Genomic DNA, 27,058 nt, shown 5'->3' on the forward strand with positions numbered 1-27,058 from the left:
TCCTTTTGGATTGAATTAGCATAATAATGGTCGAGTCTGCTTCCATCGCAGGGATTTTTTTTTTTACACTTAAGCGCCATAAACGACGCATGTGGCTCTGCGATTAAACATCTTTTACGCAAAAAAAAAAAAAAAAGCACACGGCGACGCGACTTATAACACGAACCTTCACATTAACGAGCATTTTCAAACCATCCGCGTCCGAACATCCCCCATCACCATCCTCGGGCCCTGCTGAATGGTGGAGGAACCCCGCGCCAGGCGATGAAGCCACGGCACGAATCAGGCGCGGCGACACGGTCCTGCGCGTAAATCCACCGCGGGACTGGAGAGCGGACCCCGCAGAAACGCATCTTCTGTGTCCTCCTGAATCCCGCATGTCTGCTCCGGGATCCTGCTGTCCGTGTCCCGCTGCGTGGAAAATGAAGGAGTTTCACAAGGACCCGTGGATAAAATTCGCGCGTAGCGTCAGAATGGGTGTGTCCAGTGCGTCCTCTCCGCCTTCTGATTGGACGGAGGACGGAGTGGGTGCTGGCTGGAGGAGGGATGAGTTGGGATGGCGACCACTAGGGGTGGTCGTGCGCACATGGAGGATGAACACATGATCCATGCATGAACACATGATCCATGCATCATTGCAGTTATCCAGACGTTTTCCATGGCATGTCCACGGCTTGACCCACTATTCGATATGATTCGTTTTACTTCAGACTAGGAGAGATGATGGCAAAGAGTGAATATGCTTTATGAATCTGAAAAGGTCTAGCAACATCTGTCAAGAAAATAAAATACCATGACGAATAAAACACGCATTTCAGAACATTTGAGGGCTAAATAAAGAACCATACATGAGCACAAAATACAAGAAAGAGTTGTTTTGTAGCATTTGAATCATTCATTCATTCATTCAGTCATTCATTTGCACATTCAACAAGAACATCCCCTTTGTAAAACGACTGTTAAAGGACAACCAAAGAGGCCGGGTCTGCTTTTACACAACTTTATTGAAGACTGTGTATAAATACACATGCACGTTTCAAATGTAAACCCACGTGAACTCAAGTGCAGCAAAACTTGGACCCCCTCCCCTGCACCCCCACCCACATGACGTCATGCAAGTCCGGGTCCGTGTCACCAAAACGGGTCCGCAGAGGACATAAGCAATCTTTTAAAAAAATATCCCCCTTTTTAAACCCTAGCTCGGGGGCCAGTCGGGGAGGGGCTCCGGTATATCCCGCCCCCTCCCCCCCATCCCCCATACCACCCCCCCCCCCCCCCCCCCGGTGCACGCCCACCACACCCTTAAAGCTCCCGCCCCTTAAATACTTAATGTTTATTATTAAATGCGTACATATAAATAAATAAACTTTATCAAATTGTGCACTCACAGAGTGAACTCGTATGTACAGTATTGTAGAAGCCTGGAGCAGTAGTGCCACGCCCCTCTGCCCAAAAAGCCGCTCAGCGAAGAATGGGGGTGTGTCGTCAAAGCGCGTAGTCCCAGATCGGAGTGGGGAAAAGCGGTCGTCGCCTGGTGACTCAAAGTATTCCTACAAAGTATTCCCGTTGTCACTGGCGACGGGACTGAACCAAAAAGAAAAAAAGAGGGTTTGGCGCATTCGATTACAAGCATTGAAAAATGTGACGGTAATACATCCGCTGGGCTATTATTGTACATCCAAACCAATCACGTTTTATGTCTAATCAGATTACAGTATGTCCAATAAGGATACTGTAAATCCAATTAGGTTACTGTATATCCAATTAAGTTACTGTATGTCCAATCAGGATACTATATGTCCAATCAGGTTACTGTATATCCAATCAGATTACTGTATATCCAATCAGGTTACTGTATATCCAATCAGGTTACTGTATATCCAATCAGGTTATTGCATGTGATTGATCAACCATGTTATTGTATGAGGACTGGGTGAAAGCTGGGCGGCATTTTGGGCATTCCCCCCCCCCCCCGACCCATTCTGCATTTGCAGTCAGCAGAGTCTGTGTTCATGTCCAGCTAACGTTAAAGATGAAGTAATCACATTCAGTTTAATGGGAGGGAGTGGGGGAGAGGGGGGGGGGGATGAATGGCGACAGCCAGGTCACTGAACTCGGCATACATTCTGCCCCCTAGTGGCTGAGAAACTAAGTGACTTATGGTTGCAGTGTGACTTAACAGTGCCAGGTGACAAGAGTGCGATGTGGCATCTACTACCTGTAGTGCAGAAAAAAAAAAAGCGAAGGGGCTGGAGACTGAGATCAGGCGTTAAGGCCAAGGTGATCAGAGAGAGCAAGAGAGCGAGAGAGAAAGAGAGCGAGAGAAAGATGGAGAGAGAGTGAAAGATGGAAGGAGTAATCGAAGTGAGATGCAGAATATAATATGGAGAAACTTAAACCGGTTCATCAAAGCTAAAATCAGAAGCAGAACTGATGAGGTAGGCAGCTAACTTTGCATAAAAAAATAATACTACACCTTAAAACTACATATTTGGGCACTACTTGTGGTAAACTAGCAAGGTGCACGACCTGCTCACTCAGAATCCTGCCGTCAAAAACGCTCTCAGATGGTGCAGTGGTTAAGAAAAACAGTCAGAAAGAGTAAGCCGGACCAGAGACCGATACAGTGGTGATTTGTCCGCGGGCGACGCAACGTTAGCGATATAAGCTAGTGTATTAGCAGCAGCACATGGCTAGCACGGTTTGGCTAGTTTTCAAACTCAAACCAAAAGATGGAAATTAACAGCAGGAACACACTACAAATGTACCACAAATGCTGATTCTTTTTGTCATCGCTCAAACTGGTGGCCACACAAAGTCATTTGACAACAAGTGGCATCACCCCTCCCCCCCCCGATCCGAGCCAATCAGAAACAGCCCCCAGCCGTAACTGGTGTCTGCGTTCCACTCAGCGAGCGGTACGAATCTAGTCTCTCTAACGTCCACCGGGCTGAGGGACGTGAAGCAGGCAGCTTGCAAAGCCATGGTCGGACATTTTGTGTTCAACATATTTGCAGTTTGTCGGGCAATAATAAAAGAATATTTAAAAACAAAATGGGGCGGGGGGGGGGGTGTGTGGTGTGTGTGTGTGGAAGGTTGTGAGTGTTCAATCCAAACTCATCATCCGCATCACGCACATCATGAAAACCAGTGTTAAAATATGTACATGAGGAAATATAGCTCAACGCGTGGCGGTGGAGAGGAAGAGGACAGGTATGGCGTCAGGAGGGGTCCTCAAACAATATCCCGTTAAGTGTTTAAAACCCACAACAGGTGGCGAGAGAGATCTCGAACGCAGCTCTCTGGCCTGCTGAATTGTAAAGGATAGAAAATAATTATATTCTTTAAAAAAAAATTCGATAAACTAATGATGCTTTCAAAGAGTGCACACACACACACACACACACACACACACACGCACGCACACGCATACACACTGGCACACAGTGAGTCCATCCACAGGAGACCCTGATTGCGTTGTGTACCCACGCAGTCGGACAGCCGCAGCCCCCTTTTGGCCGGTCTGCCCCGGCTAGCTTAGCGCTGCAGACGCCTTAGCCCCGGCTAGCTTAGCGCTGCAGACGCCTTAGCCCCGGCTAGCTTAGCGCTTCAGCACTCTAACCCCAGCTATCGCACCGCTTTAGGCTCGATCACTTTAGCCCCAGCTAGCTTAGCGCTACAGGACTTTAGCCCCAGCTAGCTTAGCGCTTCAGGACTTTAGCCCCAGCTAGCTTAGCGCTACAGGACTTTAGCCCCAGCTAGCTTAGCGCTTCAGGACTTTAGCCCCAGCTAGCTTAGCGCTACAGGACTTTAGCCCCAGCTAGCTTAGCGCTTCAGGACTTTAGCCCCAGCTAGCTTAGCGCTACAGGACTTTAGCCCCAGCTAGCTTAGCGCTACAGGACTTTAGCCCCAGCCAGTTTAGCTCCTTTAGACCCAAACAATTTAGCCCCAGCTAGCTAGCTTTATCGCTGCAGGACAGCCAAGGCGGTCTCCTCCCTACGCTGGTTAGCACTACAGCACAAACCAGACGGTGCTTTTATCAACCAGCTCTGGGTCTGGGTCATAGCGGTCTGGTGCTGGACGGGTGAACACAATGGCATAAGGCAGATGAGTCCATTGGCATCAGCTGGGTAAAAACAAGCAAAGAATAGCCTGTTTGTTTGTGGGGAGCGGGGTCGGTGCCGGGGCGACCAGGGCTAACCCACTGTCGGGGGGGGGGGGGGGGCCGGGGGTGGGGGGGGCCGGGGGTGGGGGGGGGTAAGCATGGCAGGGTTAGCCCCGTTAGCTGGGTAAGCCAATTTCCTGGTTGGGCCAAGTAGCGGGGTTAGCCCGTTAGCCGGGTTAGCATTTTACCTGGGTTTACCCATTAGCGGGGTTAGCCTGTTAGCGTGGGGGGGGGGGGGGGGGGTGAGTCGGGGGTTAGGTGGGAGTGGGCGGGGGGGGGGGGGGGGGAAGGGGGGGATGGGCTGTCCTGCTGTGTTTCTGTATGGCTTTGGATGCAGAGTTCCCCCCGTGTCTCCGTCCCTCTCCCTGCAGAATGTCCTGCATCCACCGCGCCCGGCCCTCAGTTGGTTCTCATGGCAACGTCTCGACTGGGCGCCGCCGCCGCCGCCTCCTCGCCACTGTCCTTCTTTCTGCACGTGTTCTCATTCAGGTCCTCCTCCTCCTCCTCGTCGCTGGGGGCGGCGGCGGCGGCGGCGGCGGATGCTGATGCTGAGGCTGAGGCGTCGCTCTTCCTGTCATGTGCTCCTCCCTCATCCTCCTCTTCCTCCTTCTCCTCCTCCTGCTGCTCCTCCGCTTCCTCCTTCTCCTCCTCCTCCTCCTCCTCCTCCTCGCAGTCCAGAGGGAAGAACCCGGTTCCTTTCACCGTGTCTTGGCGCTGGTAGAACAACACGTAGCCCGCCTTGGACTGAGGAGTCATCCACACACAGACATGGACACACGTATACACAGACACAGACACACACACACACACACACACACACACACACAGACACACACACACACACACACATTCGCACCAAGACACACACAGACATGGACACACGTATACACAGACACACACACACACACACACACACATTCGCACCAAGACACACACAGACATGGACACACATATACACAGACACACACACACACACACATTCGCACCAAGACACACACAGACATGGACACACGTATACACAGACAGACACACACACACACACACACACACACACATTCGCACCAAGACACACACAGACATGGACACACGTATACACAGACACACACACACACACACACACACACACACACACACACACACACACACACACACACACACACACACACACACACACACACACACACACACACACACACACACACACACACACACACATTCGCACCAAGACACACACAGACATGGACACACGTATACACAGACAGACACACACACACACACACACACACACACACACACACACACACACACACACACACACACACACACACACACACACACACACACACACACACACACACACCAAGACACACACAGACATGGACACACATATACACAGACAGACACAGACACACACACACATTCACACCAAGACACACACACACAGAATTTAGAATAGCATTTTGATACACGATATCTACTGCAACTCTCTGCGCTCTGTCCAGCTGTTCCTCTGTATCTGGGTTGTGCAGCACAAATACTAAATGTAAAAGACATCCCTCAGGCCAGAGCAGGAGAGGTTCTACGGTGAACAAACAAGTGTCTCTGACACACAACGGAGGAACACTGACCACGATCTGGTCATGGTTGACCGGGGACACGCTGCTGTCGTCAAAGTTGTACCACTTCGTGTCCTCCTTGTTCTTGGCGTAGGCGGTGTCTGCAGGGGGACAAGATGTGGGACCAGATGTGAGATCAGACGTGAGACGAGACGTGAGAACACGTGAACATGGCGCCCGGCACAGGGGTTCAATAACACGTGAGCAAACCGATGCTGACCGAGACGCTCCCGTCATGGACGGTTTTAAAGCCAGCCGGAGTTAAGTTGCTAGCGATCATTTTTCTTCTTCTCCCGGGAACGTCACACCACACACAACGTCTACTCGTGTCCCAGCAGGAGAACCGACGTCTGTGAGTGTCATGGAATATTTTCCCAAACCCTTCCATCCTCGCATGTGCGAGAACTTCCAACGTTCTCGCACATGCATGGCTAGCAGGACCCATCTGTGCCCGTCAACACATGTACAAGGGCAGCAAACCTCTGGTTGGGTTTGGGCTGCTGGTAAAACGCTAAAGTGAGTGGGACTTAAAGCGGTTAGACGGCTGGGGCTAAAATGAGAGACTTTGGTGGTACCAATCCGTCTCTGTTTCCCAGACTACCACGGGCGACGGAGGCCTCCAGAAGAGAGACCAGTTTCATGTTCATGCTAGACTAGATGCAGGCGGCCTTACAGTGTCCGCCCCCCATTCCTCCGTAGTGGTTGGAGACGGCGATGAGGTCGTAGCGACACGGGCCGGCGTTGGGGTTGATCAGGAACTCGGACATGTCCAGATCACTGCAGGGGACACACACACACACACACACACACACACACACACACACACACACACACACACACACACACACACACACACACACACACACACACACACAAAAGTAAGTCAAACCATGTCGACTCTTACATACATGATGTTACATCGGTACATAATGGCTTAAAATAACGAACATATGCAGACTTGTTGTGCGGTGTGTTGTGTATCAGCGTGGGTGTGCACGTGCGCCTGTGCGCGCGCGTGTGCACGCGTGTGCGTGTGTGTGCTCACCTAAGAGGGAAGTCGACCAGGGAGTCCAGCTTGTCCCTCATGTAGCGGCTGTAGGAGAACCTCTTGAGGTGGACCACCAGCACCGGGGGCAGAGACCACAGGTCCAGCTTCTTAGTGGCCTGCTGGTGCTGCTTACAGGTCGGACAGTACCTACACACACACACACACACACACACACACACACACACACACACACACACACACACACACACACACACACACACACACACACACACACACACACACACACACACACACACACACACACACACACACACACACACATTTGAATTATAGGTCCACATGAAAGGGTTACACGGGACACAGACATGCAGATACATGATGAATAGTAGAAAGTAAGCAGTAAGGCCGTCCCCTACTCGTCGACAAGAGAATGCATCACTGTTATGACGCACGCGCACACGCACACACACACACACACACACACACACACACACACACACACACACACACACACACACACACACACACACACACACACACACACACCTGTCAAAGGCAAAGACCACACAGCATCTCTGCGTGCTTTAAACAAGATGAAAGGACCGCTTTGGACTCTGATAACCATAGACCATTATGTATTAAAAAGTAAGCGTAAGCCATTATGTCTGTCATTGAAACTTCCTTGTGCTTGCTCTATGGGAACTGAATACTAAGTGTTTGTCTCACCAGGGGTCCTCAGCCCCCAGCTTCTCCTTGGTGGTGAAGAGCTCGATGCAGTCCTTCAGCTTGAAGAAGGCCTTCTTCTGGGGCTTGTAGTCCATGCTCTCGTGCTTCTCAAAGTCCTGGCCGCCGCCAAACAGACAAACAGAACACATTACAGGACGGCCGTCGCGAGACACTACTCTAACCCGCCATGAATCCAATGGAGCGGGCGGGAGCGCTGGCTGCTGCTGCTGCTGCCTCGACCGAGGATAATTCAGGGACTGATGATTTGAGGAGGAGAGGAAGGAGCAGGTCTGGTACGAAAAAGACCGGCACAGGGGTGGGGTATACCTGACCGGGCCCTGAAGACACGCCTCGTTCCCCTGTGACACCCGACATGTCGGTCTCTTAATGCAGTAGAATCTGATCCGTTTAGGATGTATGTATGTCACTTTGTATGGATATTGATTAAGTTCACGTTCTCGCGTGGTTGTGGTGGATCCCAAGATTTACCTCGGCTGCCCGGTCGTCAAAGTACTTCTTCTTCATGTCGGGCTCCCAGTCCAGGGAGAGATAGGAGCGGTCTGGGGAGGAGAACCAGGACAACCATGAAATGGTGAAATAAGGGTTCAACACTTTTGTTACTGTTTTAAATAAAAAATAAAAAAAGTAAATGGACAATTCATTTATTATCATCGTCGCCTACCGCTGAGTCTGATGTGTCCGTCGTCAAAGCAGATCTGCCGGGTTCCGTCCTTCAGCACGGCGAAGTCCGTCTTGCCCATGTTGTTGAACTGGATGCTGAACAGACTGGTCTTGTGTCGCCCGGGCGTCTGCTGGGGCTTGCTGGAGCTCTCCGGACCAACCACGCCGTTCTCCAGCTCGTTGTCCCCGCCCACCGAGTCCTCCGATTGGCTGTTGTCGTTCTCAGAGGGCAGCTCCTGGTCCTGACTGGACTCTTCATCCTGCTCGTCCGTCTCCATCTCACCTGGGGGAAGAACGAGCAGCTTAGCTTGTTGCGGTGGTGGTGGCGCGCGTGAGCTTATCTAGCTCTGAGACACCATTAACCTCCTCATCTGTACTTATAGAGTTTCTTTCTAGAAACAACATAGTAAATGGAGTATAACTCCACAACTGAACTGGCTTCAAGAATTAATCTTGGTAACAAAAGAAAGACAACACCTGTGAGATTGTTGTGCAAGTGAAAATGATGGTGCGTGTGAACACGGCGTGGCTGTCTGCGGTATCAGAGCGGGGACTCACTGGGCGAACCTTCCTCCTGGAGGCCATTGGAGGCGTCGCCATTCGGGCCGTTCCCATTGGACGCGCTCGCGATTGATGCGTTCCCATTGGATGCGCTCGCTGCGGCGGAGTTTCCGTTGGACGTGCTTGCGATAGAGGCGTTGCCGTTGACGACGTGGTGCTTAGAGGTCTGGGTGTCTTGGCTGTCCTCATCCTCGTCCGCCGGCAGAGAGCGAGAGAACCGACTGCAAGAGAGAACGAATCAAAACAAAACCACGTGACACAAATTTACAAAAAAAGAAAAAATTCTGATGAAACTCAGAAGCAACTGGTACTTCTGGTATTTGAAAAGAGCAAAGTTCAGTGTAATTCAGATTTTCCTTTTGAAAGAGAGGGAAAAGTACAAGACTGTGTGCCTTACCGCGCCAAACTAAGTAAGACCTACTTTTCCGATGATGTAGCTCAACTCTGTCCTAGCATAGTTTCTGTAGTTTCTGTTCTCTTGGATTGAACAAAGTAAAATAGCAAGGGTGCACTGTTTTGTACCCGACTGTACATTGTGCTACGGTGTGCACAGCTGTTTGCTTTCACAAGTCACAGAGCCGCAGGACATCATGAACTCACGAAAACGTTTTGACATGAAAAAAAGAACTGGACGGAATCGGATCCTAAAGGTCCAGCGAGTTAAATGTTGAATGGACTGCACTTACACAGTGCTTTGCTAACCCGTGTCCACTCAAAGCGCTGTACAATATTGTCTAACATTCACCCATTCATACACACCGACGGCGGTGTCAACCACGCAAGGCGACAGCCAGCTAGTCGGGAGCAATTAGGGTGAGGGTGTCTTGCTCAGGGGACACCTCGACCCTCAGCTACGAGGAGCCGGGGATCCAACTAGCAACCTTCCAGGTTACCAGGTTACCAGTCAACCCACTCCTGGTCCACATGCCGCCCTGTTGAGTCGAATTTAGTAGCATCTAGCGCTGACGTTGCAGATTTGCAACCAACTGAATTAACTACAAACAAATGGGTTGAAACTAGGGCTGCTCGATTATGGAAAAAATCATAATCACGATTATTTTGGTCAATATTGAAATCTCGATTATTCAAACGATTTATTTTTTCCCCTTAAAAAATATACACAAAATGGTCAAATAGAAAATAAAGTCCAGATATGAATCCAGCTGTTCTGCAATTTCTATTTAAAAAAAAAATAATAAATAAAATAAAATAAAATAAATAAATAAATAAATAAATATATATTTTTTTTATAGTTTCAACTCGATTATATTCGTTTGGTGATCGTTTCACTCTGAAATCGAAATCGCGATCAAAATTCGATTAATCTCCCAGCCCTAGCCCTAGAAACAACCATTAGGACAGAACAACGAGGTCCCCCAAAGAGAGGCCCGTGGCACAGTCAGCAGCGGGCGGGCCTCCTCACGGCGGACCTACCAGAGGTGCATGAGCAGCAGGTTATAGAGCTTGTCCTCGCTGATGGTCTTGGGCACGGTGATGAGGAAGGGCTGGCCGAACAGGGGCATGCTGGCGTGGTTGTAGCCCGACTGCTTGAACTTCTCCCTCAGGTGGACGGGGAAGACCACGTGGTCCGAGTCCTCCTGCCGGTTCACCGCCAGCTCAAACCTGGACGGACGCAGAGCCCACAGAGAGAGAGAGCCGTGGTTATTTACACTGGTTACAGAGCAAATGGACAGACGCCGGAACCAGAGAGAGCCTAGATGTTTAGAGCTGCGACCATTACAACTGGTTACAGAGCAGACCCAGGGAAACTCTGGACTTGCAAGGTTAAGGTAAAAATTTGCAGCTGAATTAAATCATTTTAAAATGGCAACCTGGAATTCTGCTTAAACACCCAGATTTCCTATCTGGTATTCCTAAATTTGTATAAGACACATAACATACTTTTACCATAAATTACTGTAATATATAGCTGTATTGATGACCATAAATCAATACAGCTTCAATAAACATGGGTTTGGTTTGTTGTGCATCTCGCGGCCTCCCACTCGAACTACCACATTAAGACGGAAGCCTGTGATTGGCTCAGCTGCAGACACCTATATAGTGATGCGCGTCGCTGATTCACTGATTCAGGCTGACTCACACATAGATGTCGTCCCGCTCCATGATGCTGCTGAGGTTCTCGTTGGTGGCGAAGATGCGATGGAATCGGTGGTTGTAGATGTCCGTTACAATCATCTGCGGGACGCCCGCGAGGAACAGAGAAGCAGGGAGTCAGACGTACGTCGAGTAGGCCGAGTATTAAAACTCCTAAATATAGCTTGGGCCAGAAATGAGGGTTGTCATGTCTGATTCATTATCAATGAAATCCCCAATCTAAAAAAGCATTATAGCAAGATTAACTGCAATATCACACTACCAGAAGGTAGCCTTTTACTACACTGATTTGATTTGGTCATTAAAACTACACATTTGAAAACAAATTAAATGCATTATGATGCATCGACGTGGAAGGAAAAGAGCAAACAATGAGCCAGCGGAAGCCTTTCTGGGCAGGCTCAGAGCAGCGGCCAGCCAACAGGGCCTGGCATGGTACGCACCTTGTCGGCAGCGACACCAGACAGGCTGGCCAGGGAGGTGCACAGGTCAGAGATGTAGCCCACCTTGGGAACGGTCAGCTTGTACTAGCAGAGACAAACACACACACACACACACACAATAATGTATAGGCTTATTATAATGTTTACACATGTCATAATGCATACACATATGAGGTATACACATGTTATAATGTATACACATTATAAATAATGCATACACATTATAATGCATCCGCAAATGAGTTATGTTTACATATATATTGCGATATATATTGCGATATATATTGCGATTACATTGTGAGTACTGATCCCAATTAATATAAATGAAATGTATTTATTGTGGATGGCGAAATAATATGAAACGAATGAAAAAGATCCATCAAAAATCCACATGGAAAACACATAGACGTGTACATAGCATATCTTTGGCTGAAATGCCGGGATAGTGCACAGGTGGCCTGCGATAAGCCAATCAACACACAGAAGGCACTGAGGGACCCGCGGGGGCAGCACTGCGCTGCTCTCACCTGGGTGGGTTTCAGCAGGGGGTCCACCCGGACCAGGTACACCTCGAGGGTTCGCTCCTTCTTCATGGGCAGAGGAAGGGTCAGGTAGCAGAAGGGGTCGAAGGTCACCGAGACCTTGGCACAGACGGGGCACACCAGCGTGGACTTGAAGAGGCCGTGGAAGATGTCCACGATGATGGAGTCGTTCCTCCGGATGTGGGACTCCCAGGCCTCCTCCGCCACCACCTGGAAGAGCAAACGTTGAGTGACGTTTCTCTCCGGCGGATCGGTCTGGCCTCCAGCCCAATAGCATTTTCCAAAATGTAGGGACTCTTTCAAATTGGCACCGCATCACCGATTTCAAATGTTTTGCCTGAATGCATGTCAATTATGACGCCCATTGCGTTCCTGATCATCCCTGGAAGGAGCGATTTCCCACTCTGCTTTGTCTCTAGGTTTCCTTCTTGCTAATTAAGGGAGGTTCTTTTCTTGCCCTCTGGGGGGCTCGGGTGCCATGAATAAATGGCCTGTGCAGCCCTTTGAGACTGTACCTGTGATTAAGGTCTATAAATTAAATTAAATCTAAAGACTTGAGATCGTCTAAAGTCTGGTAAAGTCTATATCCATCTATCTGAGGGAGCGCACCTGGTCAGGCCGGCCGTTGGCATCCTTCAGCGGGATGTAGGGCTTCTCCCGGATGCGGTTCAGGTCCTCGTGGAGACCGTCCAGGAGGAAGGCCAGCAGCTCGTGGGAGTCCTGCTGCTGGTACCCCGAGAACTGGGGGGCGAACCGGCCCACCTGCGTCTGGAGGGGAGAGGAACACGCCCGCATGAGTCCATCGTCGCGCTCACAATACCAAAGGCACGATATTGGACACAAACACCCCCTTAAGACCTTGAAAGATTACATTTACATTTAGGGGCTTTTATCCAAAGCAACTTACAATTAGTACATTTGTCAGAAGAAAGAGAAACAAAAATATATAGTCTGTCAGCACGGTAAGTTCATACAAAGTGCCACTGACAATTATTAGGTTAACCCATTCCCTGTATACAACAAAGATAGCTAGGATAAGATACTTAAGATATACAATACTAAGTACTAGTTTTAAGTGCTAGGTGGAACAACGTGCAATAAGTGCGTACATTAAGTGCCAGGACAAACAACATACATTAAGTGCTTAAGAGGGGTGTGGGGGGGGTTGGTGGGGGGAGGCTATGCAAGCTCTGAACAAGTGAGTCTTGATCAGAGATCCTGAAGCAGCTAAGCCCTGAGCCGCAGCGCACCGCTAGCTGGTTACCTTGAAGGGCCGGGGCGTGACGTAGCTGAATTTGCCCGACCAGCCCTGCTTGATGAGCTCGGCGTAGACCCGGGCGATCTCCCCCTTCATCCCCAGGGGGTTGTCCTCGTTCAGCTCCTCCGTGTACTTATTCTTCAGGAAGTACTGGGTGAGCGGAGGGATGTTACTTAAACACTAGAGGAGGAGGAGGAGGAGGAGGAGGAAGAGGAGGAGGAGGGGGAGGAGGAAGACGGGGAGGAGGAGGAGGGGAAGGAGGAGGAGGAGGAGGAAGACAGGGGGGAGGAGGGGGAAGGAGGAGGAGGAGAGGGGGAGGAAGACGGGGAGGAGGAGGAGGAGGAGGAGGGGAGAGGAGGGAGAGGAGGATGAAGAGGAGGGGAGAGGAGAATGAAGAGGAGCAGGAGGAGGAGGAGGGGGAGGAGGAGGAGGAGGGGAGGAGGAGGAGGAGGGGAGAGGAGGAGGGGAGGAGGAGGAGGAGGAGGAGGAAGACGGGGAGAAGGAGGAGGAGGAGGAGGGGAGAGGAGGGAGAGGAGGAGGAAGACGGGGAGAAGGAGGAGGAGGAAGACAGGGAGGAGGAGGAGGAGGAGGAGGAGGAGGGGAGAGGAGAATGAAGAGGAGCAGGAGGAGGAGGAGGGGGAAGAGGAGCAGGAGGAGGGGGAGGAGGAAGACAGGGGGGAGGAGGGGGAAGGAGGAGGAGGGGGAGGAGGAAGACAGGGGGGAGGAGGGGGAAGGAGGAGGAGGAGGAGGAGGAGGAGGAGGAGGAGGAGGGGGAAGGAGGAGGAGGAGGAAGCGAGAGGGGAGGATGAGGAGGGGGAAGAGGAGGGGGAAGAGGAAGAGGGAGGCGGCAGAGGAAGAGGAGGAAAGGGAGGGGTAGGGGAGGAGGAAGAGGAGGAGGAATAGGGGGAGGAGGATGATGGAAGAGGAGGAGAAAGAAGAGGAGGTAAGTAAGCAAAACAAAAACGGGATCTAGCCTGAAACATCACAGGCTGCAACAATAAAAATATCCTGAGTTGCACAAGTCTAAAGTTGCCAGCGTTGAGAAAGTGAAATGTGCGTTGGTTGCTGAATGTAGCTCAGCTGTAGCGGGCTGTTGGCCAGCTATTGGCCAGCACAGCAGGCTGTAGCTAGGCTACAGCTAGGAGATGGCTAAGCTCCAGCTAGGCTACAGCTAAGCCATAGCTAGGCTATATCTAGGTGATGGCTAAGCTACAGCTGGGCAATGGCTAGGCTACAGCTAGGCCATAGCTAGGCTACAGCTAAGCTACAGCTACGGCTAAGCTACAGCTAGGTGATGGTTAGACAAGTGCTAGGCTACACCAAGGTTATGGCTAGGCTACACCAAGGCTAGGTACCTGCACAGCAGAGTTCATGAAGCAGGTGTTCCCCAGGTTGGAGAGCCCACAGAGACCGGGGCGAGTCCCCTGTCGGCCCTGGTCAGAGTTGTCATAGCTGTTGGTGTACGGCTGGTAGGACGACAGGCTGTAGCTGGAGTTCTTTGCACTAAGGAACACACACACACACACACACACACACCAGACACACAAAACGCACACAAGACACACAACACAGAGAGGCAAAGGTTAGTGCCGTGTGCTTGTCGCCTGCAAGGCATGTTTACCCCCTGAACACTGGCAGTAAGATGCTAATGAGCTGTTAATGAAGCATTGGCTTCATTAACAGCTCTTCACTTCAATCCACCATGAAAACACAACACAGCACTACACTGACACACACACACACTGACACGTCAAGATGGTGAAATACACTCGTACTACAATGCTGAAATGACCATGATGCTAATAACAGCACAGCACCGTGCTAGTATAGCTGAGCGTCAACACAAGGCAGCACCTCTCAGCCCAACACCTCTGAGGGGTCCGTGAGCCTACAGAGAGGGCGTTCCCTCCTATTGACCCAACATCTGCCGGCTGAACAGGACTTCTTCCAGACCTTGGGGAGGACTCCAGGTCAGTGGGGGACGTCCCCGACTCCCATTTCTTGAAGGACACAGCGGCCGTGCCGGGATTGGCCGTCGCCCCTCGCCTCCTGTCACTAAGCACCGCCCTCCTGTTGTCCAGCTCCGCCTCCTGGTCATCCAGCTCTGCGTTGTTATACTCATTGTCAAGCTCCGCCTCCCGGTAACCAAGCCCCGCCTCTCGGCGACCGGGCCCCGCCTCCCGGTGACCGAGCCCCGCCTCCCGGCTACCGAGCCCCGCCTCCTTGTTATCAAGTCCGGCACTTCTGCCGTCCAGCCCCACCCTCCTGCTGTCCAGCTCCACTGACGCGGGTCTCAGGCACCACCAGCAGCACAGGAGCATGACATCTCCCCTCTTGGCCACGCCCCCAGCCCAACCGCCCCCACCGCCCCCCCCCCCCGGGGCCACGTCCACCGGGGCCGGAGCGCCGAGAGTCCGAGGTGGAGAGAGTAACGTCCTCGAATGTCCCGGAGCGCGCGTCCGGGAGCCGCGAGCGACGCTAAGTCCGTGTCAGAGTCAGAGTCAGAAGTGACCGGTCCCGACGGGAGAGGCTCGCTCAGGAACCCTGCCTTTCCAGGACTTGCGTCACCGATCCTGGGCTGGATGCAGCAGCAGAGGCATCCCCCTCGCGCTCATCCTCCCTCTCCGTGTGTCATCCTCCCATCTCCGGTCCCGTCCCGCTCCGGTCCTGCCCGCTAGGCCCCTCCCCTTCCTCCCGCTGTCCTGCCTGCTGCTGCTGCTGCTGCTGCTGCTGCTCTCCGGAGAGCTAGCTTGCACTAGCGGCTAGCACCACTAGCAGCTAGCACCGCTAGCAGGGGCTATTTATAGCGACACCGGCATAGAAGGATGCACTACTGCACTGAGCAGACACACACGGAATATATAAATATGTGAAAGAGAGAGAGAGCGAGAGAAAGAGAGAGAGAGAGAGAGCGAGGATGAGAGAGAAAAGACGCGAGGGGAGAGAGAGGGTAGAGGGTGGGAGAGAGAGAAAGAGGGTGGGGGAGATGGAGAGGGGGATGAACGCCAGAGAGCAGCTGAAGGACTGTATCAAGCTGAGTCTGCAGTATTTACAGGCCTGCTCACTCCTGCTGCTCCTCAACACGAGAGGATAGACACACACCTCTTTGTCTGGATCAAACAGACGCGCTAATATGCTAAAGGTGTTTTATTTGCCCTCTTAGGATGGATGGATGGGGGGGGGGGGGGGCGGGTGGTGTGTGTGTGTGTGTGTGTGTGTGTGTGTGTGTGTGTGTGTGTGTGTGTGTGTGTGTGTGTGTGTGTGTCCCCACTCTGAAGGTCACACTACAACATGTGTATATGCAGCTCCCAGCTCTCAATGGCAACGAGAGAATGACGGAGAATAAGAATGAGCTGCACACTGAGAAAGAGCCTGCGAAATATATGGTTTATATATGAATATACTGATTCCGATGTATTTTTCTGTATCGATACAGAAAAAGAGTGCAAGAATAAATAAAATAGAATAAATAAATAAACCAAAGAAAGTTGAAAGGCTTTTGAAGGTAGCTTAAGAATGGAGATGGAGGGTATACACAGAGCAAATCAAAAAGAAAATGGAGGAAAGTCAGAGGACAAACCAGGCGATGAAGAAGCTCTCTGGTGTGATGAGAACACACCTCCGTAGACCACCACATTCCCATCGGTCCTGACGGCCATTTTACCTTCATGTTTAAATCATTTGTCAAAAGACAAGCAGCTACATGCATTGCATGCACCTACAAAACACCAGGCTCTACTTCACACCACACTAAAAACACTCCACATGCGCTTGCTTTGGCGCCACTTTTTCTTGCATATCGGTCTGAAAAGCACTTGGTGGGTGACTCTTGATTAAGTTAGCGCGGGTCGTCCCGGCTGAAGAAAAATTCTCAAACGACAGCCGAGCACACAGCAACACCCTCGCCCCTCCACCCAAACCTCAAACCTCAAACCTCCAGCCCCCCCCCCCCCCCCCTCGCGTCACGGCATCCCCACCCCGCCCCACGCAGAGAGCCTTACTTCCTGCCGTTGAAGCTGCTGCTATGATTGTTTGTGAGAGATGAAGGTGAGATCTTTGGCAAAGCGGCTAGATTTGAAGAGCCAGGTGACCTTCAGGAAGATACGGGACAGAGTGGCGGTTAGAAAGAGGGGGGGAGGGAAAACAAATGAGGAGAGATTCAGGGGCAACCCTGCGTGTTTGCTGACGCAATGAACCACAAAAGGAAGAAATTAATTGAACAATTGAAATGAACGACTAAAGCAATGACGGCGGATTAGCTCCGCGGAGGAGCCTGCCAGTGCTTCAGACTGGAAGCACACACCGGAGGCTAAGTGAGCCCAGTGGAGACCTTAGAGAAGGCAGGCAGGGAGGCAGGGAGGGCTGCCCTCACATCACAGCCCTTAAAATATGTTTTTTTCAGGGCTGTGGTGACATCACGGTGACATCAGCGCCTTCACAGGAAGCAGACAGGAAGCTCCGTTGACGCAACCGTAGAACAAAACGCAGTCCGGCAGAACAAACAGGCCGTGCCGTAGAGCATATTGTAATGATGATGTTTAAAGAATGTGGGGTAAACTAAAAAAATCGCAGTACACATGCTACTATAATCAACGAGCGCTCGGTCTAAAACAGATGGCGTGGCTAATTCGTACAGCTAAAGAGGTGCTGGGTCTATTTGTTACGATGTGGTACGTTGATAACGGAAAATCAAAATGGTGACTGCAGTTAAAATGAACAATATCGGAGAGACGGTCCGCCCCCTCGTCCCCAAAATGGAAGCTCACATGGGACACAAGGCTGAGGACATCTGACAAAGCCCAGTGCAAATAATTTATTTGGAGACGAGCACAGTTATTATGTTTCGACAAAAGGCGATGACAAGTCCGACAATGTAGGTAGATCAGTAAATGTGTATGTTTTATTTATTGTGTGCAAATTATAAACCTGCTCACATGGCATCGGTTTTGAAAAATCGCTTGTATATCACTTTGTGTATTGCTTGTATGTCATTTGTACTCATTTTCTTTGACTGCAAGCGGTGCGCTGAAATATTGATCGCATTGCTGGCTTATTTTTTTTTCGTTTTTTTTATAGCCCATCATCAAATTTGAATTGATTGGTTGAGAAACATTTACTATATTTGTTTTGCTTCAGACACACACAATTATATCCACTGATGAGGAGTTCAGTTTGACGTTCAATATCCCCTTTGTTGCTTTCTAATCTCAATAGTTATTCTCCATAGTTATATTCTCCATATTATTTATACGCTCTCTTGAGTATTGGGGGGGCTTGTGTCTTTCCCTCCAGCGAGGATGGGGGGGGTTCCCGTCCATCTTCTTGCCAGATGTTTCAACTCACAGCTGGGGGGGGCTCCAACCCGTGACCCTCACTCACAGAACAGAGGTTCCCCCTCAGCACCCATTCATCCAGTCATTCCGTTCACTTACTTTGACGACGTGGAACCACGCGGCCACGATCCGTCCTCGTTCTTCTGCTCGATCACCAGAACCTACGGAACATGGGAGAGAAGCATGAGACGACCTATTAAAGTAAATTGAGTGTGTTGGTAGTACTCAAGTCTTAAAGGAGTATATTTAAGATAATAGAACAAAAAGACAACAATGACACATCCACTATTCGGATAAACACCTATTTTCGGAAAAAGGAGGCAATAAAAAGATAAAAAGTCACTGACGCCGATCGATAATAAGACGCGAGATGACATGCCCTAGAAGCCGTGGGCCCAGGAAAGCAACGTCGGTGCAAATGCCTGTGTTCGCTCTTAACACTAAGCAGAGCGGTTGGCCAACGGAAGAGACGCTCCGGCAACCGGAAGATTCCGGTGCGATCCACTTAGCCGGGCTTTGTCAGCGGCACGCAGCAAAAGCCCCGACAATCCCTTTGAAGGGAACGACCCCCCTGAGGCCTGAATCCCCTGGCTCTATTGTAGCCAGTTGTCTGGATTCATCCGGGCTCGTACAGACTCTCTGAGGGCCAAGTTAAGGCCCAGGTGCAAATCCTGGGCCAGTTGCTGAACACAACGGACAGGAGGTTTTGCGACAATGGGAAATGTCCCGTCTGTTGTCAAACTTGCTAGCCGGACATCACCAGACCAATTCACAAATGCATGTTAATCTTCAACCACTCGATTCGTTTTCGATACACAAGGTGTTTTATCAACGGCCGCAGAACAAAACGCCTCTGGATGCAATTAGCGGTGAGACTTACAACCAACCATCAGTGACAAAACAACATGTGAAGATGAAGGTTCTCCCGTGCCCCAGATAACGCTCTCACCTGCCCCAGGTAACACTCTCTCCTGCCCCAGGTAACACTCTCTCCTGCCCCAGGTAACACTCTCTCCTGCCCCAGGTAAAGCTCTCTCCTGCCCCAGGTGACACTCTCTCCTGCCCCAGGTAAAGCTCTCAGCTGGCCCAGGTAACACTCTCTCCTGCCCCAGGTAAAGCTCTCTCCTGCCCCAGGTGACACTCTCTCCTGCCCCAGGTAAAGCTCTCAGCTGGCCCAGGTAAGGTCTCACCTGTCCTTGGTAGAGGCCAGCGTCCTGGATGGTGCTCTCCGGTTTGTTGAGGGGCTCGAAGGTGTTGCTCATGTAGCGGTTCCACAGCCGTGTCTCCTTGGCTTCGGAGATGCTGAAGAGCTTCCTCATCTCCTTCTCGATCGTCTCTGCAGAATTATGAGTCTGGTTAACACCGGGAAAAACACCTACCCCCCCATGCACATGCTTTAACACAGCCTCAGCACTGCGGATGGCCAGCAGCTAGGATCTGATGTCCCACAATCTCCTCACAAAGCAGAGTTTGAAGGAAACTGTGTGTGTGTGTGTGTGTGTGTGTGCGCGCATGTGCGTGTGTGTGTGTCAAGCATAGTCATCAAAGTGGGTTCTGTGTAGATCACTATGCCTGGTTAATAAATATAAGAGTTAAGACACCCCAACACTTACAAAGAGCTTAAGCACTAAAAGCTTTAGTGCTCAAAGAGATTTGATTTTGATAAACACTCTTGTTGACACAGTGCCTCAAATTGTCAGTTTTGGTTTGTTGAACGTTAAATGGGATGACCCTTTTATTGTTTGTAGCCAAACAGATATAGAGAACCAGTGAAGGCTGCGGCATGGGGACATCCCTACTGCATGAAAACTGTTTGTTCCCATTTACTAAATAGTAACACGATCCAGGGTATCATTCTCTATTGTCTTTTTGTTTGTTAGAAAAGTCTATTGAGACCGAGAGGCGGAAACCATAGCATATAAGGCTCATAACTGAGTACATTTTTATACGGAATCCCTACATTAACAACAGGTATCCATGGATACTCTAATAGCCAAATCACTGTGTGAAAAGAGATCAGCCCCCGTGGCGTATCCAGCACAGTGTAACACCGGTAACCACGACAACAGTACAGGGGGCTTGCGTGTATGCCCTTGTGCCAGGGGGTACGACCCCTGGTTAAGGGGGTACACCGGTAAGAGTGGGGGACCGTACGGCAGGAAGCAGGACCCACCGATGCGGTCGGCCTTGCTGAACGGCCTGGTGACCACCTTCTCCATGTTGCCGTCTTCACAGAGCTTCAGCTCCGTCAGGTACACCTCCACCTTGCTGTGCTTCACGAACATCCCCTGCTCCACCACCTGGAACACAAGCGGAGAGAGACGGTGACCAGGGGTGTAAATATCAAATCGATTTGTATAGATTATAGTATAGATTATTAAAAAACACACTTAAGTGTGTACAGAATACTGTTTCTGTATTCTCCATGAAAGGCAAATGATTAATTTTTTTGTTGATTTATTTGATAGATATATATCAATAGATTTAATGTAAAAGATATTGAGTATCGAGTCGTATCAAATCATCGTCATGAAGGCTCAGATACACATAGAGAGAGACAGACCGGTTAGACAGAGAGAGAGACCGGTTATACACACACACACACACAGAGACAGAGACAGAGAGAGAGAGAGAGAGAGAGAGAGAGAGAGAGAGAGCGAGAGGTTACACACAGACACTCCCTGAAACCGATGGGTTCAGCATGACAATAACGGACCGTGGACAGTAGAGGTGGGAATCACAGGGTACCTCACGATACAATACGATATGTGATACATGGCCCACGATACCGAAGATAATCAATATATTATCAATATATTATCTATGGCGTCTTGGTTATAAATCGTAGGGCAGCATGGCGCCATGTGCCATACAGCGTTGTAGTGGCCACAGGGTCCACTTCCTGGGGAACCGGGATGAGTCAGGAGACCAAAACAAACTACGCTAGATTCAGTGGCACTCAAAAGGAACCCCACGCACTTGTGAAAAGAAGCACGTGGTACCCTTTGGTTGCAGCAGTAGTGTAAAACAAGCCAACCTTTAGCCAGAAATCAAGCCATCTAACATTATTCCACAGCTGATTTCAAGCTAACTCTAAATAGAGATATTCCAGTAAACCTTTTATAGACTTCGACAAGACTTAAAACCATGACAGGACGGGATGGGGAATAAACTTGATTACTCGAGTACTCTTTCCCATCCTACCTGGCACCTGCCGGTAATAACCGGCCGCAGCCAGACTATTCACATCACAAATGTACACTACTATACCACCTAACCTACGCATGGTCTGATAACATCACTTACACCACACTTTCTCTAACACGGCCTACATAAAGGCTAACTCTACGACACGTCATTCATCAATGACATCACATTTGCGTATTTACCATTCATGTAATCATGGTAAATAAGGATGACGGAAGCTAGTCTTGTAGCATAGCATTTCATAACACCTTCACACCTAAAAAATCCATAGCAAATAATCAAACAAGGTCAAAACAGTGGGGCCTTAAAACCATTCTAAAAGCCTCGGAAAACCAACCCATAATTTGGGATTACTTAAACTATGAGAAGAGGATCACGAAGACGATCATAAGCACGTGCGCGTGCGTGTGTGTGCGTGTGCACACATGCACGCACGCACGTACGTGTGCGTGCGTGTGCACACATGCACGCACGCACGTACGTGTGCGTGTGTGTGTGTGTGTGACTGAGGAGTCACAGGGAACAGCCTAATTTAGTAGGGGGACAGCTGGAGGCTGGCTGACTATTTATTCCCTGCTAAAGACCCTCACACACGCATGCCAACAGACAGACCCACACACACACACACCACCAATGCCCCTTCAACCCACACTATCCAGCTGAATGAAGTGTCAGGATAACGCATACACACACAGCTCCCTACCAACACACACACACACGTAACAAAAACCCTAAAAGTACCCTAAAAGTACCCTAAACCCATAAAGTAACTCACGATCAAGCACTCATGAACACACACACACAAAAATAGAAGCATTGCCTCTTCACCCTTAAACCTAGTTTATAGTTTTAGCGCGCGAGCCGGTCCGAATAGAGAGTGACGTCATCAGTTCCCTAGCCCACCACTCAGAGCGGCGACTCGTCGTGTGTTGCGCATCTCTACAACTTTTTAGTTTCACAATAGTTTCACAACATGTTACGACCAAGCAGAGACTTTAAATGCCATAGCCGTGTGAGGACTGCCAGCACACTTCACTTACAACGCATCATGGAGACTATAAAACCTGCTTTACACCACGGCCCCCCCCCCATTGTGAGGGAAGCCCGCCTTGTCTGTCATGGCAGCCTTTCTGAATGCGGCGGGTATAAGCCATGAATTTACTAAAAAAATCACAAAATCATAAATCAAACACAACCCTAAGAGCACAGACTCTCTCCTCTTATCTTGCTCTCTCTCTTTGTCCAAGCCTGGGCCATTCAATCTGAATGTCTCTCGTCCCAACCTTCCTCCTGCCAGGCAACAACGACATGCAGCAAACAGCCCTCGGGTATGTGCGCGAGGTCCGAGAGGACAGGGCGAGACCAGCTTGCCGACGACTCCTTAATCCGGGGGGGTTAAGATGGCATCTTAAGTCTCCCGGCGCCTTAACTCGGCCCACCCTCCCAAAAGTTTAACCGAAAAAAAAGAAAAGTTAGTAAAAAAAGGCAAAAGTAAAAGAGAGAGCGGACCTCCGGGTTGTCGGGTCTTGGGGCTGGCTCCATCGTTCTGTCACCCGCAAGAAGCTCAAAATAGAACACAGGAGGCCATCTGATACCCCTTCACATACATGGCAGAGAGGGGGCGGGGGCAGCGAGAGTGAGAGCGGGGGAGACAGCCATGTTGCCATGACAAGCCAAATTTGAGGCTCAGTTCGGTTGGGCCTTCATTTACCTGTTAGCATGCTTATCCACTGGCTACCTGTTAGCAAGGCTAATAGAAGCTGAACAGCAGCTATATTATTGTACACGTATAGCGAAACCAACAAACACAGCTCTTCAGGGAGCAGTTAATTGTACTGTTATGTGGATAAAATAATCACACAAAGGGATGAGGAAGCCAGGGCTTCCTCTTCCTCTTCCAGGCAAATTCACACAAGCATTCAGAACCATATGGATTGACCAGAGATCCAGAACTCTGGACACGAAAGCCCTGGACTCTCAAATTGACCCTCAAACATAGCACCCATCTCTCCTCTGGAAACACATACCGCCGTAACACTAGGCCAAACCCTCACAGTCAGTGCTGTAGCAAGTCGTTGTTGTCCGGGTGCAAACTACCCGAGCCCTTACCTTGCGCGAGATGGGCTCCTGGTTGTCTTTAAGGCCGTACCAGCTGAGCAGTTTGTTCCAGCCCTCCGTAGGGATGAGGATGTAGTCCAGCTCGTCAATGAGGTGCTCCTTGATGGCCAGAACATCTCCGTCTAGAAGAGAGGGGAGGAAACGGAGTGGCTGGAACGCACGGTAGGCCCAAAACACACGAGCACTGACGCTCAATACAAAACAAAACAGCAAAACAACAGCGTGCCAGAGAGCATTCTCTTGAGAACAATATCCATTTGTCCGCTTCTCCTCTGAAACGGGTCTAGAACAACAGGGTAGAAGATGAAGGTACTATGGAAGCCCTGTGGAAGGTATATAAGGTGTGTGTATTAACCTCTGAGTAGGCCGGCGTTGTCCACAGGGCCTGGGTAGACATTCTGGTCCCCCATCTGGTATTTGTCCCAACTGTCATATCCAACATATTTCTTCCACTGTTTAAACCAGCGACTGTCCACTAGGTACCTGCGGAAAGAAACAACACCCCCGGTTTCAATAACAGGATGACAATTTGACAAATCAAAAAAAGCCGTGACTAACATTACCGTTGACAAATGATCGACAAAAATGTGTAAGTAAGGCACTAACAGCCAGACATAACATGACACTAACAGCCAGAATTTCATCGAGTCATTCAGCTTGAAATCCTCAGGTTGAGGCTCTACTTTATTAAGTTTAGTTGAGATTGCCGCTTGAGGGGCCAGCTGCCGGTGGGGGGGGGGGGGGGTGACAGGCTGACAGGTGTAGTTCCCAGACCCAACCCTACTCAGTACACTACTCCACTTGAAGAATCTCTACCACCAGGTTCACTTAACACTTGTTTCAAGTGAGCCTGTCAAATGCGGAATGAAAACCACGAGTAGGGGGAAGTCATGAATGGCTATTAAATTTAACAACAGGAGGAAATAAGTCAGTCAAATAAAATATCTGAAATGTACTGATAATGATCAGTACATAATCTGTGATAATCTAGAGCTAAAACAACATGTTTACAAGTTTACAAAATGCTGGTACTTAAATAAGAATAAGGCAAACAGCTGGGGCACTTTAAACAAGGGATGAGGTGACATAAAACACGTCATAAGTGACTCGCCTTCCAAGACGGTCTATGAATCACTTGACTTAATGACAACACAAAAAAATCAGGAAGAGATAACATTACTGGAGAAGCTGACACCTGCAACCAAGCCTTAGTTTGTGTGTGTGTGTGTGTGTGTGTGTGTGTGTGTGTGTGTGTGTGTGTGTGTGTGTGTGTGTGTGTGTGTGTAAGCATGGCTCATGTTTAGATCACTGCGGCCAACGAAAGGCGAACTCCCAAATCCAATCCCATGAACCAGGCTGGACTCGAGAGGCTGCTAACCACGGCGAGCAAAATCCCAGCCTGACTCCCAAGAACCGGGCTAGCATGGATGCTAACTCCCCGCCTGACTCCCATGTACCGGGGCTAGGCTAGGCTAACACCGGGGCTAGGCTAACTCCGGGGCTAGGCTTAGCTCCGGGGTGGGGGGGGGGGGGAGCTAGGGTTCTGCGTTGCTGCTGAGGCTCGCACGACGTGAAACCCACCGGACGGGTACCGGAACCCGGGTTAGGACCGGGTGAGCACGGAATGCTAAACCCGAGACTCGATCCCAACGAAGCAACGTAGGCTAGCTCAGGGGCTAGCTGTCAACACGGCCCGTTCCTAACCCGGGATAGGGGCGCTTCGGGTCGGTGACAGCCCCGGCCGAGGCCGCCGGCCGCCGGGGGCGAGTGTGGAGGGAGTGAGGGGTGGAAGCTCACCAAGTGTCCCCCTTCCGTAGCGGCGTTTTGAGCAGCGCAGCCACCTCTCCTCTCTGGGTCTCGACACCAGCCGCTCCGCCCTCCGCCATCTTCCCTTCCACACATCACCCCCGCTGCATGCCGGGAAACACCCTGCACGTGACGTCACTCGGGGGGTGGGGGGTGGGGGGGGGGGGGGGGGGGGTGGAGTTCGGCGGAGATGGTGCGTTCGAGTTCTGTCGGTGTGGACGGATGAGGATGAAGCGCACACACGCATAGCGCCTACCTGACGCTGCCTGATGCACAATATGCTTTTGATAAAGTAGGCCTACAACAGCGTAGTGTGCCGGTTGACCAATACTGATTTCTTTATCCATTACTATTCATTTAGTTAAGCCTGTGTTGATGTTAAGGTTAAAATTTCATATTTCTACTGCTGGAATCAATGCAAATGGGGAGATAGTGAAACCTTGACATGAAAGAGTGATGAAGTTTTGTTTTGTAAGGACAGAGCTGGTAGAATAGTTGAATCCCATTGCATAAACCATCACCGTATCAAAAAAAGAAAAAAAAAGAGCCTAGAAAAATAAATGAATGTTCAATTTCTTAAGTGATTTATAAACAATAATCAAATGTTATATATAATTAAAATGTGTTAGCTTACGTCTCTATTATAGATGAATAACAATCTGTCTTGTGTTAGATACATATTTTTTCTATTTTTAATTTATTTTCTATATTTGGACCAGAGAAATTGCAGCACAGTTTCCCCCTAATCTGAATCTTAATTATTAATAACATTAAATGATTAAAATTGAGATAAGAAATTTTTAGGATAATATTGTTTATTCACAACAGGAAATAGGCCTATGATTTACAATACTTTGCACAATCATACTATCTTAGAAAAAAAGCTATTGTACATCATGTTAGTTTTTCATGTATTACAAATAGTATATAATAAAATATCGAGTGTATTTGTCCTTGACAGGCATATCAAGAATACATAGTGGTTTGACATATTTTACAACAAATCCAGTACAATACAATCTGTTGAACATGACAATATTTTTTACAGATTTACAGCATTCGTAAAATATGAACTGGTATCTCTCAATAAATCACTGCATGACATTTAGTCTTACTGTTACTATCCTTAGCTTTAATATGACAGTTAAACAAAATAATAAGTGACTTTTAAATCAAACACTTGCAATTCGGCTCTTCTCTCATGTTAGATTGACAACTATCGCGACAATGGATAGTGTTGAAAAAAAATGATAATAATGAAGTCACCTTGCCTGAGAAGTTAATATTGACATGTAAGTTTGGACGTTTACAGAGCGAAGTGTTTTTTTGCACCGCGTCCCTGCAGAGTTAACAGTTAACAGGACTGAAGCGAGCCATGATCTCCTTATGAAGGTTTTCTGTCCGATAACTCCAACAACCCCTCCTAACCACAGACAACGCTGCGCGTGTTGCCTCCGCCGCCACCGGCCGTCCTC

General features: G+C 49.6%; 1 protein-coding gene across 2 annotated transcripts; it reads right to left on the reverse strand.

Moving 5' to 3' along the window:
* Positions 1-984: 984 nt before the first annotated feature.
* Positions 985-25,663, reverse strand: usp15 (ubiquitin specific peptidase 15; the record flags this gene model as incomplete). 2 transcript variants are annotated; one of them, XM_084483049.1, is made up of 22 exons in its annotated part: positions 985-4,909; positions 5,794-5,882; positions 6,455-6,558; positions 6,827-6,976; positions 7,517-7,632; positions 8,006-8,076; positions 8,199-8,480; positions 8,756-8,979; positions 10,193-10,381; positions 10,863-10,957; positions 11,320-11,403; positions 11,847-12,071; positions 12,471-12,629; positions 13,126-13,299; positions 14,475-14,622; positions 17,121-17,210; positions 18,552-18,613; positions 19,643-19,788; positions 20,626-20,752; positions 23,769-23,899; positions 24,133-24,260; positions 25,575-25,663. In XM_084483049.1, the coding sequence occupies 22 exons, from the start codon at positions 25,661-25,663 to the stop codon at positions 4,565-4,567; spliced, it is 3,228 nt and encodes a 1,075-aa protein (XP_084339175.1). In that variant the 3' UTR covers positions 985-4,564. The 2 variants fall into 2 exon arrangements, with proteins under 2 accessions (XP_084339175.1, XP_084339176.1); XM_084483050.1 differs by lacking the exon at positions 17,121-17,210.
* Between the last annotated feature and the right edge of the window lie 1,395 nt (positions 25,664-27,058).

This window comes from Micromesistius poutassou, assembly GCF_964030765.1.
Source record: "Micromesistius poutassou genome assembly, chromosome: 18".
Taxonomy (NCBI): Eukaryota; Metazoa; Chordata; class Actinopteri; order Gadiformes; family Gadidae; genus Micromesistius; species Micromesistius poutassou.